Below are 20,258 nucleotides of genomic sequence, written 5' to 3'. Positions count from 1 at the left end.
GGGCGGTGGGCAAGTGTCTAGAGAGGCCGGGCTGCGACCCGGGGCCTGTGATCTGCAGTATCTCTTATTTGCCCCTGCGAACATCAGAAATCCATGTCACCAGGTGGTAAGAACCCTGCATCTGCGCTGTGCCCCTCCAGGGTGCAGCCGTGGGTGAGGCTGTCAAGCAGCCCGTGCCCCAGTGGTGACAGCATTTTCCTGAAGATTCCTGCTTAGCTGTTTGGAAATCCTCTGGGATTTTTAGCCCGGACATTTGTCCATCGATCCATTTGTCCATCCTGTATCAGTGACTTCTGGCTCTCTGAGTAGCTACAAGTCCATCCCGAGCCTGTGCTTCTCCCCTGAGGTTAAACCTCCTGCCATTCAGTCTGGCCACCACCAGGCAAATAGGTGACTTTCAGGGCATTCATGGAGTCGATCGCAGAGTGCTCTTGTCACCCAGAGACCCCGCACTCACCCTACTCCCTGGCACTACAGCCTGACTTCTGGGCCACGGTCAGCCGTTCTGGGCACCGCATGACTCAGTCTCCGTGGTGGCTAACTGCACTACTAGTGCTCCTAGATCATCCACGCTGCTGCGTGAATTGGCACCTCCTTTGCTTTGAGCCACATGGGTGTCCCCAATTTCCTGTCCACGAAAGTGGCCGTGTTAGAAGCCTTTGTGTGCTGGGCATGGTGGCACAGGCCTATAATCCCAGCATTGGGGAGGTTGAAGCAGGAGGATCATCACTGGCTGGAGGTCAGCCTGGGGTATACAGTGAGTTCAAGTCCAGCCTGCACTATATAGTGAGATCCCATCTAAAAAAGAAAAAAAAGCCTGCGTAACGCCTGGCTTCCTGGGCCTGTTTAGAGGGACACAGGTGCTGGTCACATGACAGCCGTGGATCCTGGAGGATGTACTATGACTTTTTTCTGGACAGCATCACAAGTCATGCCTCTTAAATAAGATTAAAGAAGTAAAATCACTGTACCTTATACACCCCGTCATGGTAGGAAGCCTCCAGTTTGTCTCCTGCCTGCAGTGGCACTTGTCATCTGTCTCGTGACAGAGTCCTCGAGGGTTGACATGGTTTTGATCTTGCTTTTCCCTGGGACTGACAGCAAGGGCACTTTCCCAGCCATCCGACCTCTGGGCACCCACAGCAGAGCAAAGTCCAGTCCTTTGCCTGTGTTGTGCCTGACTCCCTCCCTGTGTCAGCCACTCTGTGCCCTTGGAAACATGCTGTGGGTGGCACAGGGCAGATCCCAGGGCCCTGCTGGGCTGAGCTGCACCTGCCCCCAAAAGCATCCCCTGAGGCACGAACGCTCTGAAGTTTGATGACGTCCGGTTTGTTGGTGTCACATGCGAGGAAGCTTTTCCTGGTCCCTGTCGAAGAGACTCATCTTTCTCCTTGAGCTTTAGGGTTTCAGTAGCTGGCGCAGCTCAGTTGGGAGCTCTTGACTGGCATGGGATGGGCCCTGGGCTCCATACAGCACCACAAACAAAGAGCAGTGTGTGACCTGCTGAGCTCCTCTCCCTGTGGGCTTCTGGGTGGTGCAGAGACCCCTCACTGTGGGGCATTCCTGGCCCTGTCAGTGAGTGTGGACATGCCTCACCTCACTCCACCGATAGGTGGCGCAGCTTTACCTCTGGTTCCTGAGCCACACAAGTTCTGGCATCAGGGAGCCTGAGGCTTCCTGCTCTGTCCCTCCTTTCTACATCATCTGAGCTGTCCTGGGTCTCCTGCATTTTAGGGTTCACTTGTCATTTTCTGCAAGAAAGGATGGCTCAGGGTCTTGATGACAGCTGAGACCCCATGTGTCCCTTTAGGTGTCCTGACTTTCCTACCTGAAGCTGGGAGTTGTTTGTATGGTGACAGAACTCTGCACCCGCAGTCACTGTCAGGGTCTCAGGGAGGTGGAGTGCCACGGGGATGTGGAGGGCATGTGCTGGGACGGCTCCTGGCCTGTGTCCAGGTCTTGGCCAGTGGGATTCCAGGGTCCAGCATGGCATCAGTGCCATCCTGGCCACCTTCCCACTGCCAGCCCAGAGAAGGGAGGTGGCACAGCCCAGAGAGCTGGCATGGGCTGGAAAGTACCAGGGCTGGGTACTGTTCCTGAGAGATCTCTGTCCTGCTGCCAGAAGCTGGCCAGTCCTGAAAGCCAAAGGCTTCCAGACCCCAGATGTCCCCCGGGGAAGGAGGGCTCAAGATCAGAGCCTCAGCTAAGGGTCTCACACTGCAGTCCAGCAGTCTTTCTGTCTAGGTGCTGTTTGTGGCCATGTGCTCTCCAGTACCACACAACACAGTCATAAAAATACCACTGATGGGCCGGGGATTTAGCTCAGTGGTTCTGCCGCCTGCCTCACAAGCACAAGGTCCTGAGTTCAATCCCTGGTAAAAAGAAAAAGAAAAAAATATATACAACACACACACACAATGCTGAAGATTGCAGGATGAATGAGAAGTTTATAATCTTGTGCAGCCACACAGGACCCACAGGCCAGGGAGACCCAGAAACAAAGACCCCTGAGGCCACGCCTGGGCCACCCTGTGGTCTGCACACCCTGGGTAGGTGTTTGTGTCACCAGCATGAGCAGAGGGGATGGAGATGGAGCGACGTGGCCCGGTCAGATTGCACAGACAGCTGGGGAACTGTTGGGCACTATAGGCCGCCCTGCCTATCTCAGTCCCTGCCCTTCTCACAAACGTGCACATGCATACACGTGTGCACTGCACGCGTGCATACCACTTGTACATGCACATGAGAACACACACACCACCCACCCCACACTCAGCTTCTCAGGTACTCCTGTCCCTCAGGCCCCAGCACGTGCTGTCCCTGTCTCGGCCTGAGTGTCCGTCACCTTCCTGGTGTCCCCCCGGCTGAGCCCCTCAACTCCTCCACTTTGCTGCATCCACCATCCCCTGGCACAGCCTCAGCCTGTGTCAGAATCCTCCCTTCTCTGTCCCATCGTGAGCCTTTACACACATGCACACACACACGCACACACGCACGCACGCCTCCTCAAGGCTGAGCTGCTCAAGATTGAGGACTGGGCAGGGCACAGGCTGGATGCATACTGAGAACAGGTGCAAGACCCATCCGATTGCACCCTCCTTGGCATCATCTTGCCAACTCCTTGGTCCAGCGGAAGGAGGGAGGAGCGATGGCGGATGGCCGTGCAGGGATCACTACCTGCTCCTCGCCTTCCTTCTCCCTCCCTCTCCCGCTCACCCCAGGGCCTTCCCCCTCTGGTAGGGTGACCCACAACTCACTTTCCTCCCCTGTTACATGAAGGCTATGTACTCGGACCTGGGAGGCTGAGGCAAGAGATGGCAAGGTCAAGCCAAGCCTGGGCAACTAAACAAGACCCTGTCATTAAATTTGAAAAGGGCTGAGGCTGTAGTTCAGGGTGAACCCCTTGGGTTCAGTCCCTAGGACTGAAAAAAAGAAAAGTGAGTAGATTGAAAGCAAGAAGTTTGGGCTGAACCAAAGGGGCACTGAGTCCGGGTCAGGGTTAGGGTCAAGGTCAGGCTCAGGGCAGGGCAGAGTAAGGGTCAGGATCTGGGCAGGTGTGTCCCGATAGGTGGACACGTGGTGCTGGTGCCCTGCCACCCACGTGTGCCTTGTCTCTGAGGCTGTGGGTCACCGGCTTCCGGGTTTCAGGATTTCCACGCTGCCGTCACGAGGGCCCTGGACAACGTGGAAGACGTGCAGGCCCAGGAGGAGCTGCGGCAGGGCCTGGACGAGCTGCCTGCCATCCACACGCTGCACCAGGGCATCCTGCAGGAGCTGGAGCAGCGGCTGGGTGACGGGTGTGTTCGAGCCCTTGAAGGGACGAAAGGGACTTACACAAGGGGTGGCACAGAGCATGCAGAGAGGCCCGTCGTCCACACAGGGAGCTGGCTGTGTGGTAGGGAGGGGACCGCAGGTCAGGTCCCCATTGTCACTCACATCCCAGCCCCGCCCTGCACAGGGAGGGCCCGTTTCGTGTGGCCAGTGTCTTCCTGGCCCGAGAGCAGGAGTTCGAGCACCACGCAGCGCTGGTCCTGCACTTCGACCGCAGCCTGGCTCTGCTCTCCCAGACCTGTGTCCGCTATCCCCACCTGGCTGCCACCGTCTGTGACTTTGAGGTGGGTCCCTGGGGGCATGTGGGGATCTGGCCCGAGGGGTGGGCAGGTGGCCCTAGGACAAAGCCCCGAATCCTGGGAGGGTCTTGGGGCCTCTTCCTGCCCTGAGACTTCTATGGGGACCCAGTTCCTAGGCAGGAAAGGGGAGCATGTGGCTGTCCCCACTGTAAGGAGAGGAGGTCAGGGGAGACAGTGGCAGGGTCACAGCAGGGTGGTCGGGGCCTGGCTCAGGGGTTCAGGAGGGAGTGTGGGTGGGATGTCTGACCCCCCACTCCCTCTCAACAGCAGCAGGGTGGCCGGCAGGTGAAGCAGCAGCTTCTGGCAGTGGTGCGGCGCCCGTTACAGTACCACGCACTTCTCACAGGTGGGCACAGGGGTGCGGGGGTACTCGAGGTACCCCTGATGTCCCAGGTCCTCCCCTCCCGCTGCTGTCCCCACCCTACCCCACAGAACGCCCACCCAGTGCTGGACCCCAGACCTTCTCGACTGCCACCTCCACGTGGGCGAGAGCTTGCCCTGGGGGATGGACCGAGGCCCACATGGGATGCACGTGCCATTTCCAAGGCTGTGACTCGCACAGGAGAGCCAGGCACAGGGCACCCGCTCATGGCTCCACATGTATTTGTTGAGCACCTAGTGTGTGTCCAGCCCAGGCTGAGGCTGGAACTAGAGCTGTGCCTCCACTGTCGAGGACACTAAGGAAACCCAGTCGGGTTGGGGACAGGGCACAGGTGCCCACATAGGCACTGTGGGGTCTCAGGGCTGCAGGGGAGCCCAGGAGAGGGTGGTGGATAGAGGAGGAGCACCTGCCAAGGCCCTGGGATGGAAACGTGAGGGCCAGCGTGGGTGGAGTGGGTGAGAGACGGGCAGCAGTTTGTCACCTCTGCCCCCTAGAGACCACGAGGTGGGCACGCAGCAGGCCCAGTGGACATGGCCTAGTGAGTGAGTGGCCAGCAGCAGTGGCCTGGGGCTGTGGTAGTAGGTGGATGGCAACACTGACCCCTGGCTCCTTCCACCCCAGACTATCTGAACAACCTCTGTCCGGACTCAGCCGAATACAGTGACACGCAAGGTGAGTCCCTCAGGGAGCAGGAGATGGGGACGTGATTTGCTCGGCCCCTCCCACTCCTGGGCACTGCCCAGTCCCCAGGCCCAGGACATGGTCCTTCCCTTAGCTGGGCAGGTCAAAGTCACCTCTGGGAAGCACTGGGGTTGGGCCGGTGTTGCCATGGGGTTCAGGGCAGGGTGGCATCAGGTCACCCAGCCTCTCTGTTCCTGTGCATCCTGCTAGGGGTCCCGCTGTGACATAGTCAGTTTATAGCTGGGGAAATTGAGGCAGAGTGGTTAGATCACTATGGGGTCTTTTAGGTGGCTGTTGCAAAGCTGAAGTTGAGGTCAGTGCCATGTACCTGTGGGGCCCATAGGGTCCTGCTGGGCAGTGTGTGTGTGTGAGGGGGTGACAGGTAAGGCCAGGATGGTGACACTGATAGCCCGATGTGCTCTGTCCCCTACAGGTGCACTCACACTAATCTCCACAGTCATTGACCGTGCCCACGACTGCATGGAGCAGGGGGTGAGTTGACTTCCTCCCTTTCCCAGGCCTGCCTCTGCTATGTGACCTCGGGGGGCAGGGGGACCTCTCTGAACTTCTGCCCCACTATCTGCTCTTTGAGGGCTGTAGACCCCTCCATGACCCAACTTATCCCAGCGCCCCTGGGGTTGGGGTTCTGGGCCCAGGGCCAGGACTCGCATCTTTAGGAGACACCCAATTAACTTCACACCCACTGATGTGTGAGAACCACAGCTCCCTAGGACAAATGTTCTGGGGCTCACTGATCCTCAGTGGTGCTCCTTGGGCAGTGAGGGGGCAGACCTCACCCACATCCGGCTCCGTTCTGGGGTCCCCATGGCTGTGTGTGCACATCCACTGCCCTGCTGAGCTGTGACACGGATGCTGCTGTGGAGGATGAGGATGAAGCCTCACCTGGGCTGAGATCAGCGGTGGTGGGTGGTCTTGCTGCAGCAGGCATGGTAGTTTGGGTGGAGTGCACTCTGAGTGAAGAGAGGGGTGGCAGCACCTGGTCCTGGGCATCTCCTATGTGCCAAGCCTTGGCATGTGTTGGGGATGAGAGACACAGGTGATAAGACACATTCCAGCCTGGAAGTCACAGCTTATCTTGGACACTTTCCATCCCTGGGAACTAAACACCTGATATCCTCACCTTAAAAGAGGTGCATTTTGCTTAGTTTTAGTGAATTCAGTCCATGGTTGGCCAGCTCCCAAGGCAGGAACAACGTGGTGACAGGGGATGGCAGAGGAAAATTGCTCACCAGGAAGCAAAGAGAGAAGGATCCATGCACAAGAACACACCCTTTCAAGTCATGCCCTGTGCTCACCTCCAATCAAACCCCTCTCCTAACGGCAGGGTCAGCCATTGTCTTATTAATTTTCTCCTTGCTGAGACAAAATACCCAATACCCACAAGAGAACAGAGGAAAGATTTATTTCAGTTCATAGTTCATAGTGCTCGGTCCACAGTCAGCTGGCTCTAGGGCACAGTGGCAGAGAGTCATTGTAGAGGAGAAACAGTCCATGGCAGGACAGACAGGAGACAGTGAAGCAGCAGCAGCAGCAGCGAGCCTGCCTTTCCCTTTCATCCCTTCCAAGCTACAAACCTTTTAGGTGGTACCACCCACACCCAGGGTGAATGTTCTGTCTTCAGTAAATCCATTCAGCCACACCTAGAACTATACTGACTCCAATCATTGGATAATTTAGTACCGCACACCCCTAATCACACTTTAGATCAAGCCAGCTCCAAAAAGCCCCAGCTATTAGTGCACAAGACTTTGGGGAGATGTCTAGATGCAAACCGTAACAGCCATGGATTCACCCACAGACAAATTCACTGATGAGCACCCCATGGTCCAGTCACCTTCCACTCACGTCAGATTTCTGGGGGACCCCAGAACAGCTCCCTTTGCAGCGGCAGCGGATACCTTAGGTGGGGGAAATAACCACGGCCAATGTCCTAAGAGGGTTAGCTTGAGAAGGGGGAGCTGGGGACAGAGGGCAGTGTCCCTGCCATCAAGGGAGGTCTGAGTCCCCCACCCACTGGGGTGTAGTTTCTGATGTGTCCTGAAGGCAGTAGAAGAAAGGGGACCCCAGCCTGAGCAGCAAAAGGAAGCAGGAAAGCACAGGAGCACAGGGCCACACCCAGCATGAGGTGGGACAGAACTGGGGCAAAAGGGGAGGTGGTGTGGTCAGGGACAGGGACAATGCACGCAGTTCACAAGGTGAGTCACACCTGTTGTTGTCAGCCATCTGGTGTTCACCCTGCCCCGGATGTCAGCCAGTTCCCCACAGCCTGTACACACCGTGAGGTTCCTCCTAACAGGAGCTTCTGGGCTCCTGCAGTAACATTCTCCCTCCAAAAGGCTGCTCCTGCTGCTCCAACGAGGCCTTGGGTCAGGAAGGGGTGTATATGGCAAGATTGTGTGGGTGCCTTTTTGTGCCTGGCCTCATGTTCCTCCAAGTTGTCACAAGAGACGGAATCCTGTTCTTTTTTCACAGCTGAGTAGTAGTCCAGTGTGTATGTGGACCATGTTTTCATTTTATATTTATCAGCTGGTGGGCCCTCGTGTTATTTTCATCTCTCAGCTACTGTGCACAGGGCCATAATGAACATGGGTTGCAGATGTCTCTTTCACACACTGATTTCCTCTGCTTTGGATGTGCACCCAGTAGTGGGATTGCCGCATCCTGTGAAAGTTGTATTCTCACAGGTTTTGTTTTGGTTTTTGGTTTTTGGTTTTTTGGTACCAGGGATCAAACTCAGGTCCTTGTGCTTGTGAGGCAGGCGGCGGTACCACCGAGCTAAATCCCCAGCCATATTCTCATTGTTTTGAGGACCCTGGTGCTGATTTTTGTGGGCAAGGGTCCCCCCTCTGCACCAACACCGTGACCTCCAGTCTTTCTAACAGTGGCCCCTCACCAGGGTGAGTAGTGTCCTGTGTGTCTGATCTGCAGATGTGGAGGGTGTTTGTATGAATCCGGTGCACACCCACTTTTGAGAAATGTCTCTTCAGCTCCTCCACCCATTTTTTAAGTGAGTCATTTTTCTTTGCTTTTTATCTGTGACCTCAGGCCTTTCTCACCCCCAGGCCAGAGGTCGTATGCAGAGTCCCCAGGGTCCAACCACCAGGTCAGCCCTTCTGTGTGCCCACGCCACCTGCTCCCCACCCTAGCGACATGCACGCATCCTCAGCTCTGTACCCTGGTTCTGTCCCCATGTCTGAGGCATCCTTGCTGTGTGGATGTGGGGGTCTGCATTCAGCCAAGTGATCACTATAGGAATCTTTGATGAGCCCTCCAGGGATCTGAGTGGCAGGACTATCTGTTCCATTAAAGGACACTGTGGGCAGAAGGACACTGAAAGCCACCATACCGCAGATACCCGGGCTTTTCCTGGTTTCCTACCCCAGGACTCTTGCAGGATTCCACCACAGACACCACGTTATCCTCGGTCTGCACATGTCCTCAGGCTCCCAGAGGCCAATCTGTGGGGCCATGGCCTTGCAGGCTGGGACCGGTGCCCTGCAGGTGGCCACTGCTGAGGTCTGTCCAGTGTTTTCCCTGTGGATGGACTGGGCTGTGCAGATTTGGCAGGGAGAACAGGATAGACATGACCTCATTCGGCCCTTGTAGGCTCATCCTGGTGACACACATGCAACTGTTGGCGTCAGCCAGTTTCTGGCCCAGGTGCTGTGCATCAGGTCTCTGCTGTGTGAGGTCTCCCAACGTGATGGTCACCGTTGCCCTCTTTGGAAAGTCTCAGCACAAATGGCACTCATGGTGCAGCTGGTCCACCTCCTCTCCTGCAGGCTGAGCGCCCCCTGGTGGTCTCCATGAAACCCTTCATGGGATGTGTCTGCCCACCCCCATTCTGGTGCCCAAGCCCTCAGAATCAGGCAGTCCCTTAGGTCAACGTGGACTCAAGAATTATTTATACTTGGTGTGAAATCCCACACTGTACTGCTTATCTTTCTTCCCAGCTGAAGCTGGGCTCTGGCCCTCAGGCGCACTATCCAATGGTTTCTGTTCCTCTCACATCTGATCTACATGCATTAGATGGGATATTTGAGCACTTCCTGACTTCTGGCTCATTCACTGGGTGCATTTCCTGTTCCTGGCTGAGAACTAACTGTGGGTCCCAGGGTTCCTGGTTCCTCCACAGGGCCAGTGGTGCTCGAAACAGAGATTGGGGTCTTGGTGCGTCACCGTTGGTGGAAATCCTTTTTCAGCTGTCTCAGTTGACAGCAAAAAGAAATGTGTGTTTACTAACCCATTTGCTATGGTTCATATCTCACTGTGCCCCCAGAGTCTCCTGTGCTCGGAGGTGGGGCTTGTGGCAGGTGATTAGATCACAGGCACCACAGCTGTCTTGGTGTTAGGAAGCCAGGCCTGGTAGGAAGAGGCAGGCACTGGGGGATGGCTTGGAAGGGTGCTTCTCCCTGCCCAGCTCCTCCCTTCCCTCTCTACTTCCTGTCTGCCATGCCATGCGCCATTGTCCTCTGCCAGGCCCTTCTCCATGCCTTCCTGCCTGGAGCTGGCTGACCATGTAGGGCCTGAGACTTCTGAAACCATGAGCCAAGGTAATCCTCTCCTTGAAGGCGCTGCGTCTTAGTGCTGAAGTGACTTTGACACTGTATGTCTACCTCACATGTCTGTAGCTATCATACGTAGCCCGCCGTGTACACGTTACACTAACGAGATGATTGTACCCGCATTTCTGATGGGACTTAGTACCCCTCGGGCGATTCTAGCCTCCTCCCCTGCCAGGCAGCAGCCCCCACCCAGCAGCTACAAGCATGTCTCCCACCACTCCTCCCCTTTATCTAATTGTCCTGTGATCTCCATTTTCTTTCTTTGTATTGAGTTTATTGGTACATTCTAGGTATACAGTACGGTTACATTCATTACTGGGATCTTGTGCCTTCACATGACAGGGCTTGGTTCTCATTTTCTCCTCTTGTCCTTGCCCTCCCTTCACTCCCTCTTCCCCTCCCCATTTACAAACACTTTATTTCCATTTTTTCATTTTCTCATATTTTTTTCTTTTCCCTTATTCCCCTTCCCCTACCCTTCCCACTTTCCCTACAGCTTTAGCCCTTTTCTTCTTATTTCACATTGTCAATTATCTCATTAGGATCTTATGTACTATTATAGTTTTTCACACCAGAGACACAATTCAGTATTTACACATGTATGACTTATTTATTTAACTCAGGAGTATATCCTCAAAATGTATCCATTTTCCTATGAATGAATCTACTTTCTCATTCTTTATGGCTGAGTAGTATTCCATTTTATAGAAAAACCACATCTTCTTTATCCTGTTTCCAACTGATGGGCAAATGGGCTGTTTCCATGTTTTAGCTATTACAAACTGTGCCGCTATAAACATGGGTGTGCATATGTCACTGTGGTATGATTCTTTTAATTCTCTTGGGAAGATACGCAGCGGAGGGATAGCTGGGTCTAATGGAACCTCTAGTCCCAGCGCTTTGAGGTATCTCCATATTGGCTGCGATCTCCATTTTTGAAGGATATTCTTCCTGGATATAAAAACCTGGGCTGGCTCATTTTTCTCTTGCAGTTCATAGATGCCAGTCCCTGTCTCCGGCTTACATGGCCTCTGGCGCCAAGTCTGCCATCTGCTTGTCTTCATCCTTCCTTACACTGTGAGTCCCTCTGCTGCTTTCCAGGCCATAGTGTTAGTGCATTTTGGGGAGCTCGCCGGGTGTGTGAGCAGTGTGCAGGGAGGGCAGTGTCAAGCCTGCTGTAACCCTCCAGCTTTTTGGCTGGACTGTGGTTTGTTATTCATTAACTTCAGAAAGTTCTCATCCACACTCCACCCTTCTTTCCTCAAACTCTTGTTGCCCCCATGTGTGGTTGGGACAAACTGACAAACTGTCTTCAAGGTCTTTGATTCTTTCTTCAGATGCACTCTGTTGCTGCTAAGCCTGTCAGAGGACTTCTTTCTTTGCCACCTCAGGGTTATGTAATGTTAACATTTCCTTTGACGTCTGTCATGGTTTCCATCGCTGAGATTCACTGCCTGTCCTGACTGGTCTGCCCCCGAGATCCCTCACACTTTAATTGCCATCACAATAAAGTCCTTGCCTGACGGCTCCTACATCGGTCCCCTCATGAGCTGAATCTGTTAAGTGCTTTATCCCTTGAGAACAACTTGGGTTTCTTTTCCTCTCCTGTGTCTCTGTGTCCCTCTAAGTTTTGATTAAACACCAGGCGTCTGCATAGAAGCTAGGTGGAAACAGAGAAGGGAGACAGTTCTGCCTGTTTCAGTCTGGCTGCTTTGGCAGGTGGAGTTGGTCCGGACCGTGGTTGAGCCAGGTCCCTGTCCAGACCTTCAGGGTCCCTGCCCTGCTCACTAAACCCTTAGCTTCTGACTCTGTCACCTGCAGTCACCTGTACTGCATGCAGGGCTTGCCATGCTGGAGCTCCTCACAGCCCTGCCCTCAGGAAGTCTCTTCCTGCATTTCTGCCCCTTATGCTATGGCCTCTGATTGTTACCTGCTGCCCCCAGGGCCACACTCTGCACTGGCCTGTGGCCAGCTGTGGACAGGCCTCTGTACATCCCCACTGTCTCTGTCCTTGCCTGGCACTGGTGACAGTGACAAGCTGGGCCCAGAGCTCCCCTCCCCAGTGCTGGCTTCTGCCAGAAACAGAGGTGTCACCGGAGCTCTGGGGTGGGATCATGGGTTGGAACCATGGGCAGCTCTTCCCGACACTGGCTGCACCACATCTTTCCTGTGCGCTGCAGGTCCTGTCTGCTGCTACCACCCACATCTGTCACCTCCTGACCCTTACAGACTTGTGAACCTTTCGGTGCTCTCTTCTCAGCCCCCATCACGGTCCCTTCCTCCTGGTATCACCAAAGCTGTGATAATCAGCTGTCTCCCATATCCACGCAGGGGACTTCTCAGTCCTGGCATCAGCCAGCTGGCTACCCGTGGGCATGGGGAAGTTAGGGTGTGCAGACCACGTGGCATTTCTACTGTTGGGTGGCAGCCACATCCAGGACTCTGTCTTGTGGCGATGGAGTGGCTGCTGGACATTTTTATGTGCATTTTCTCCCTGAAACCAGTGGTAAGGATGTCAAGGCAGTGGCCCTACAGTCTCGTTCTTCCGGTGCCTTTGGGATGTGTGCAGGGGTGACCTCTTCAGAACAATGCTGTGCAGAAGGACAGCAGGTCCCTTTACCTGTTTGTGTGACCCAGAGGGGGGACCAACAGAGTTGGCTCCTGTTCTAGCCGGGCTGCCCATATTTCCAGCCCTGAGGCCCAAGGAGGGTGGTGTCTCCTCCCTTAGCACTGTTCCTGGGTTACCACTCCACGGCCTCATCTCGTCCTGGGCTGCTCCTCATAGGCTGCTGCTCCTTGTGGGCCTGACCACCTCCCTCCCCTCCCCACCCGCCCACAGGAGAACCTGCAGAAGCTGGTCCACATCGAGCACAGCATCCGTGGCCAGGGAGACCTCCTGCAGCCGGGCAGGGTGAGCGGGGCCGGGGCTGCGGGGAGGCAGTGTTCCCAGCCAGCCACATGGGACCTGGTCAAGTGCTGTGTCCCCGGGAGGGGCCAGAGGCACAGAGACAGTGTCTTTGGGTTCTCCACCCCTAAGAAGAGGGATGCTTCGGGTATTTTTAGTCCAGAGTTGCTGGGAAGCAGAAAACCATCTCTAGAGCGCAAGCCCAGAAAGCATCTTCAAAATCACTTTCATTATGCATAGCCCAGAGCTGGGCGATACTGGGCTCATGCGAAACCCTGGGTTTCACCTGACACAGCAGAGAGAGGACAGAGAGAGACAGGGACAGAGACACAGAGAGACATTCACTTACATCTTTGCCTCCAAATGGAAAACATACAATTCAGCTCAAAAATAGTCAGCAGTGTGATCTCTGCAGTTGGAACGAAAGACTGCCATGCAGGTTTCCTTGTCAGTAGCGATCAGGCAGCCGGCGAGTAGCACTTGTCCTCCGTGTCCCAGCCGGGACCACAGCTGGGAAACTGGTAGCCACTGCTCAGTGTCCTTCAGGATGCAAGCCAAGGGAACTGTCCACACCTGCAGCTCCATTCCCAGAGAGCCGGGGAGGGACCCAGGGTGAGGTCCCTTGGTGGCGGCAAGAGAAGGATACCTAGTCCCTTGGCCTGGGGGCATCATGTCTCCCTGTCTCTCCCGGACCCCTCCCATCTCTGGGGCAGCAGGGACATCAGCTGGTCACAGGGTTGGCCTCTTTGTCCGCAGGAGTTCCTGAAAGAGGGGACACTGATGAAGGTGCGTGGGAAGGACAGGCACCCCCGGCACCTGTTCCTGGTGAGTTTGCTCACATCATCGAGGTCTGTGACAAGGGACTGGGGTGGAGCAGAAGGACAGAGCTGAGTCTCCAGTTCTGGTTCTCTACACAGCTGAGTTTCTCAGAGGGCTGAGCTTGCAGCCACAGCCATTCCCAGATTGTCACCAAGTTGTCACCAGGTTTTCCTTTGCATGGTGTAGAATGCAGTGGTGCTGAGGTTTAATTGCCTAGGTCCCTGCCTTAGACACCTCAGGCATGAGTGTCACTGCTCCTGTGATGCAAGGGAGGGCCAGGCCCAGGAGGGACAGTCACCCACGAGCCTCTGCTGTGCACACATGTCAGGGACACCCACGCCTGTGGGGAGCCATGTCCACATCGGTGGCTGGTGACCACTCTTGCCACAGCCCAGAACCCCGATCCACCATGCCTCCCGTCACAAAACTAACACTGACAAGTGAAGCTCAGATCGCTTCTGCTCTCAGTTCTGAGGCTCCAGCCATGGCCAGGAGTCCTGTGGCATTGGGCCTGTGCTGGCACACAAGGGAGGAAGCAGGGGGCCCAGTGCCCATCTGAGGACTTGAGCCCAGTGACCCAAGACCTCCCACGTCCCCTCCTGCTAAAAATGCCACTACCACCCAACAGCATCCTGGACACTGGACCAGGTGTGGGACACGTGAGCCACCTGCTTCTGGGCACCTGTCATTCTGCAAAGATTCTGTCTATGGCAGAATGAGGAGAGCGCTCCAAGGTCCCCACACAGTAATAAGGTGCTGGGGGGTAAACAGCAGGACACCCCTAGGAGCCATGCATTCCTGATTTCTGGCATCTGCCACTGAGGAAGGGTCTCCACAGGGACCGGGTACGTGGCGCACAAGAAGCCAGGGACAGTGTGTTTGGGGACCTCCTCAGTCACCCCCCACGCACACACCAGGAGGGAGCGGGCAGGCGACAGGTCTTCAAGCCTGTGGAACTGGAGTGTGGCCCAGGGGTGAGCACCTGCCTTTTGTGCCAAGGCTCTGCGTTCCAGCCCCAGCACTGTAGAAAAAGAAAGGGAAAAAAGCCACACATAAGAAAAAAATTTGTCTTTCTCAAAGGTGCCAGTTTTGCTGGGTATGGTGGCGCACACCTGTAATCCCAGCTACTCTTAAGAGGCTGAGGCAGGAGGATCATAAGCTCCAGCCCAGCCTGGGCAACTTGGCGACTTAGTGAGACCTGTTTCAAAATTAAAGAAGAAAAAAAGGTGGGGTATATCTTAGCACTTCCTGGGTTCATCTCCAGGATCAGAAAAAAAGAAAAAAAAAGTTTCATAAACCAATCAGAACTGCAGCACAGATTTGGGGCACTGCCTGACAACAGGCAGGGCTTTGGGGACACTACAGCAGACAGCCCTTGTCCATTCCACAGGATTCTCCTCCGCCCCACCCCAGCATGGTACAGGCCACTGGTAAAGATGGTGCTGGGCGCTGGGGGAGCTGGCGGAGACCTCAGGCTCCATGCATGCGCTGTGGCAGTGGAGGACAGGCATACCCGGGGTCTGCTAGGATCAGGTGCGGAGGCATGTCGCCCTGCTCAGGCTCAGGACGCTGGGTAGGAGGATCACACCGTCACCTGCCCTGTGTGTTCGAGAACCTTCTAGCCGACGGAATCCTTGTTTCATGTCCCACCTGTGTGCACACCGGAGGTCTTTAGTCTGCACCAACTGTGTGTGCTGGTGCTGGGCAGGGAGTCCTGAGGACCGTGCAGGGCTCACCCCAGGGGTCCCCGGCAGAGAGCTGCTTCCACCCCAGAACATGTATGTCCATCCTCACAGCATGTGTCGCCTCCCCTGGACCAGGTCACCATGTAGAACACCTGCAGCCCAAGAGCCCTGTGCCTGACAGTTGGGTCCCCGCCCTGGCACCCAGCCTGCTCTGTGGGTGTGGACTGGTCACCCCACTGTCCTATGTCTTGGCAGTCCATTCTGATTTCGGTTTGGGGGTTTTGTTGGACACGGGGCCTGGGATGCTTGGCCCGTGCTGAGCCTAGCCCTCCCTGTGTGACGGTCCTGTCTAGATGAGTGACGTGCTGCTGTACACCCACCCCGAGAAGGACGGAAAGTACCGGCTCAAGAGCTCGCTACCCGTGGCTGGCATGAAGGTGAGTCTGGCAGGAGATCCCGAGGTGGAGCAGTGCCTGAGGTCTCTGCTCCTTGGAGCCTGGGCCTTGGAGCGGTGATGATGGGGTGGAAAAGAGGTGAGCAGGGGCTGGAAACAAGACCACACGGCACTGTCATCCTCTTCCAGGACTCCTCACCTGTACCCTCCCCACCCAGTCCTCCCTGCAGTCCTTCCTGCTGCTGTGTGCAGCCCCTGTCCCCTGCCCATAGCTCCCTTCCCACAGCACCGTGTCCTTGGCCCACCCTGGGCCACATGTCCAGGTGTCCTCCTCCCAGGCTGTGACACATGGGCCACCCCTCACCTGGTGGTTGTGACGGGGCTGCCGTGGCCTTGAGCACATACAGATGGCCCCACCTAGTGAGACTTGGGTCTAAGGGAACACTGGGGGCTGCAAGGGATTCTCGGGGAGCAGGAGGTCTGGGGACATTCATCTCAGTCTCACCTAAAAGGGGATGCCAACATTGACCATGGGGCTGAAGGTGGCCGTGATCCTGAGGGCAGTGAGGTAGTGTGGAGGCTGGCAGCCCTGCACAGTGCCCCTCACTCCGGGAAACTGAGCAGGGAGGAGGGCTGCCGAAGATGGGGCCCGGCAGGCAGGTCCGGACCCCACGTCGCACAGGAGTGATGCTCCTGACCTCCTGAGGATGACAGAGAGGACAGCATTGTGTCACTACTGAAGAAACAGACCGCCAAACATCTGTGTCAGGCCCGGCCCTCTCTACCCTGCAGCCCCCTGCAGGGGCCCACGGTGCCCCCTCCACCCCTCCCCTGAGGTACTGGGGGCGGCTCTTGCAGGTCAGCCGGCCGGTGATGGAAAACGTGCCCTACGCCCTGCGCATTGAGACCCCCCAGTGCTGCCTGATGCTGTCAGCCAGGTACAGGACGAGGGACAAGGGATGGGGACAGGGACGGGTGGCGAGAAGCACCAGAGGGTGGCTATCAGGTGTGGACAGAGCATCACTTCCCTGCTGCACCCAACAGATGAGAGGAATTGCTCCTTTCAGTGTCTCTTTACCAAAATGTTGTTAAAACCCCTGGCTTCTCTCCTGGAGAAATGTGTACACGGGAAGCACATGTGACAGCAACAAGGACCGCACCTCAGGTCTACAAGACGCCACGGACAGCAGAGCCAGCACAGGTGGCCTGTCCACCCCAACACTGCATCCTGAGGGCAAGGGAAAGACGAGCACCGGCTTTCACCTTTCCCCATTCCCGAGGGCCGTCCCAGGCCACCCGCAGACCTGGGTTAAGCATGGCCTTGCTCATGGAGGCCACTGCATATCTGGTGGCGAGGGGGCTCTCGGGTCTTGCTCCGGCACAGCATTCCCACTGCCTAATTGCGCACCCCACACCCAGGGAAGCCACCACCTGGGAGCTGGAGCACTCAATGGGGTGGGGGTGCAGGTCCCACAGGGCATGTGGTCTACACTCACTTGGTCTACAGTAGGACCAGGGGCTGCTCAGTGGATGGTGCTGGTCTAGTGGGCACAAGGCTCAGGGTCCCATGACCAATACAGGAAGAGAAGAGGAAGAGGAAGGAAGGAAAGAGGAGGAGGAAGGAAGGGAGGGAGAGGAAAGGCCTGTATTTTTTCTGGGGACTCCACCTTGTGGCCGGCTTCAGGAAGTGGCCCCCAGGAGCATCCCCTCCCCAACGAGGGTAAGGGGCTCCGTCCAGCCCAGGGTAGTAGGTGCGGTCTTGGGGTGGGCATGCTGGGGGCTCCTGCAGCTGGGTGTCCCCTCCACACAGGGCCTTGGGGTGGCTGTGGAGCCCTCATGGTGCGTGTGAGGTGGGCAGCATGCGTACCAGTGCACACCCATGGAGTAGGGAGTCACACGCTGGTCCCCGTGCAGGCCTGGAGTGGACACCTGCCAGTCTCAGTGCCCCATGCTCATCTGGGATGAGCCCTGTGGTCTGCGGCACAACCGTGGGCCCTGAGGGGAAGGACAGCATCCTGGGGCTCCGCAGGCTTCTCCTCCCCTCCCTCTCCCCCCCCCCAGGTCAGGCACCCAGCAGGACACCGGGGCTCACGTTCCCCAGGCAGGGGTGGCAGTCAGAGCAGCAGAACACACAGCTTCCTCCTCCCTGACCCCACTCATCCCCCAACCACATCCAGGGCCGTTGTGCTGGTACGTGGGGCACGTGCACCACCCAGCAGGCAGCGTGCGTCTGCTCACTGCTGCCGCCTGTGTTCCCTGCAGCCCACACCCCAGAGAGCACCCGAGGGGTGTCTGTGGTGCTCTGCCTCCCTCTCCCCGGTGGCCCATCCCTGTAGTGTGGCCCTCGAGATGCAGGCCTTTGTTTTTCCTGGTTCCGCCCTTGGCAGAGGGGCCTTGTCCCTATCTCTGGGGACATTTTCTGGGGACAAAGTGATGTGCATGGCAGGTAGGAGGACCCACGGCTGACCTGCCTGCCTGCACCTGCAGCTCCTGCACTGAGAGGGATGAGTGGCACAGCTGCCTGAGCAGGGCTGTCCCTGAGGACCGTGAAGCCCAGGCTCTGGCCGCCTTCCACCACAGCGCCGAGGTGAGCGGCAGCCATGAGATGGGTGCCCTGGGGACGGGGACACATAGGGACCACACTGACCTCCGCCCCCCCAGCTCCGTGAGAGACTGGGGGTCAGCCTAGGGGAGCGGCCGCCCGCACTGGTGCCAGTCGCGCACGCCATGATGTGCATGAACTGCGGCTGTGACTTCTCCCTCACGCTGCGGCGCCACCACTGCCACGCCTGCGGCAAGGTGAGCCGGGGGGACGCGGTGGGCACCCTGGGGGGCCCATGCCCACCTCCCACGTGAGGAGAGGACACTGGCAGTGGCACCTGTGGTGGGGAGGGATCTGCGTCACGGCTCAGGGAGCAGCATCGGGGAAACTGAGGCACCCGCTGGGAAGTGCAGTGTAGCCTTGGCCACAAAGGGAGGGGCCGTGAACGTGGACGCTGGTCCCCTCTCACATCTGGGCCTGTGATGGTCACCACACACGTGTCCCCTGGTGCTGGCCTGCAGATTGTGTGCCGGAACTGCTCGAGGAACAAGTACCCCCTGAAGTACCTCAAGGACCGAATGGCCAAGGTGTGCGACGGGTGCTTCGGGGAGCTGAGGAAGAGGGGCGGGGCCGCGCCGGGCCCCCTGCGAGGTAACCTGCGGGCTCAGGAGCATGGGGTGGGGGCAGCTCTGACGGAGCCATCACATGCCCAGGAGCTGCTCATGCAGGGAGTGAGGGAGCTCTGTGAAGGGACAGAGCTCGGGGCATGTGGCCCCTCTTTGGGGAGCTCTGTGGCCCATGACCAGTGGGGCTGTGGGGCCCTGAGGAGCCCATGGTGGAGATGGTGGAGCTGGGGACAGGAGAAAAGGCTCTGGGAGGGGACCCTAGAAGCAGAGCTGGCCTTCGAGGGGCGGGGTGCTCACAGGCTGGGCTGGAAGCAGGGCAGGTACGTCCCCCTCTGGGGACTGACATCACTGGGGCTCAGCTGTCCCAACTTGTGCCCTGGGGGAGCATCCCTGCCTCCCACCGTGCCCCCCTCCTGGTCACCGCTGTTCTCTCCCTGCAGAGCGGCCTGTGACCATGAGCTTTCCACTGTCCTCGCCCCGCTTCTCCTCGGGCAGTGCCCTCTCCTCCGTCTTCCACAGCATCAACCCCTCCAACTTTAAGAAGCAGAAGAAAGTCCCATCGGCCCTGGCCGAGGTGAGGTGGGGACTCGGACTCCTGGGGGCAAGGGTGGGCCTCCCATTCCAGCCTGGCCACTCTCCCTCCCTATGAGGATTGAGGTGTACCTCGGGGACAGTGCCTGCTCCCTCTGGACATGCCTGTCCCTGGGCACGGCCAACAGATGCCTTGGTGGCTAAGGGATGACCCGAGGCAGGGCAGAAGGTGCAGGAGGCACCTCCTCCTCTCCTCTTACTCCTGGCCTGGAGCCACGTCTGAGTGCTGCAGGGACCCAGGCCACTGGGGCTCCTGGTCACTCAGTGCCCTTCTGTTGCATCTCACTGGAGTCCCATGGAGTGTAGGGTGGCCTCAGGTGGCCTGCAGCTATGTGGGGGACACCTTGCCCACCCTGCAGACAGTGCCAGGTTCTGTGTCCTGTGAGTCACAGTCATATGAAGACAAACTGGCCCAGAACCCACTGTTAGTAGCTCCATGTTCCCAGAGCAGGTGGCCAGGAGTGTGGACAAATGTCAGGGAAAGAAGAATTAACATAGGGGAGGGGCTGTCCAGCAGCATGACTCTTGAAGATTAAAGATTTTAGAAGGACCTTAGAAAGATCTGTGGCTCCATGGCAAGAGCTCACCTAGCATTCAAGAGTCCTGGGTTTATCCCCAGCACTGGGAAAGAAAATTTCAGAAATAACACATACAGAGTGTAAAAAAAAAAATTTTTTTTAAGTGCCAAAGAGTATATGATGGAAAGTGAGATCTGTGATTCCCCAGCTCCCCTCAAGATCCTTCAGTAAATTTTCTTGCTGCTGGGTATGGTGGTGCATGCCTGGAGTCCCAGCACTTGGGAGGCTAAGGCAGGAGGATCACCAAAAATTTGAGACTAGCCTGGGCTACATAGTGAGTTCAAGGCCAGCCTAGACTACATAGTGAGACCCTGTCTCAAAAAAAACAAAAAAAAAAAA

At 56.9% G+C, this 20,258-nt stretch overlaps 1 protein-coding gene across 1 annotated transcript in view; it reads left to right on the top strand.

Annotated features, from left to right (window-relative positions):
- Fgd5 (FYVE, RhoGEF and PH domain containing 5) overlaps positions 1-20,258 on the top strand; it is a 58,069-nt gene that overhangs the window by 33,020 nt on the left and 4,791 nt on the right. The window contains exons 5-17 of the mRNA XM_033759673.1: positions 3,649-3,797; positions 3,959-4,115; positions 4,398-4,476; positions 5,134-5,184; positions 5,627-5,685; positions 12,619-12,690; positions 13,441-13,509; positions 15,542-15,625; positions 16,441-16,520; positions 18,070-18,169; positions 18,244-18,381; positions 18,646-18,775; positions 19,191-19,324. Coding sequence (XP_033615564.1) covers positions 3,649-3,797; positions 3,959-4,115; positions 4,398-4,476; positions 5,134-5,184; positions 5,627-5,685; positions 12,619-12,690; positions 13,441-13,509; positions 15,542-15,625; positions 16,441-16,520; positions 18,070-18,169; positions 18,244-18,381; positions 18,646-18,775; positions 19,191-19,324 — 1,302 coding nt within the window. The remainder of the gene's footprint in view (positions 1-3,648; positions 3,798-3,958; positions 4,116-4,397; positions 4,477-5,133; positions 5,185-5,626; positions 5,686-12,618; positions 12,691-13,440; positions 13,510-15,541; positions 15,626-16,440; positions 16,521-18,069; positions 18,170-18,243; positions 18,382-18,645; positions 18,776-19,190; positions 19,325-20,258) is intronic.

This window comes from Fukomys damarensis, unplaced genomic scaffold (genome assembly GCF_012274545.1).
Source record: "Fukomys damarensis isolate Sample0158 unplaced genomic scaffold, DMR_v1.0_HiC HiC_scaffold_37, whole genome shotgun sequence".
Lineage (NCBI taxonomy): Eukaryota > Metazoa > Chordata > Mammalia > Rodentia > Bathyergidae > Fukomys > Fukomys damarensis.
This window is presented reverse-complemented; position numbering and strand designations above follow the sequence as displayed.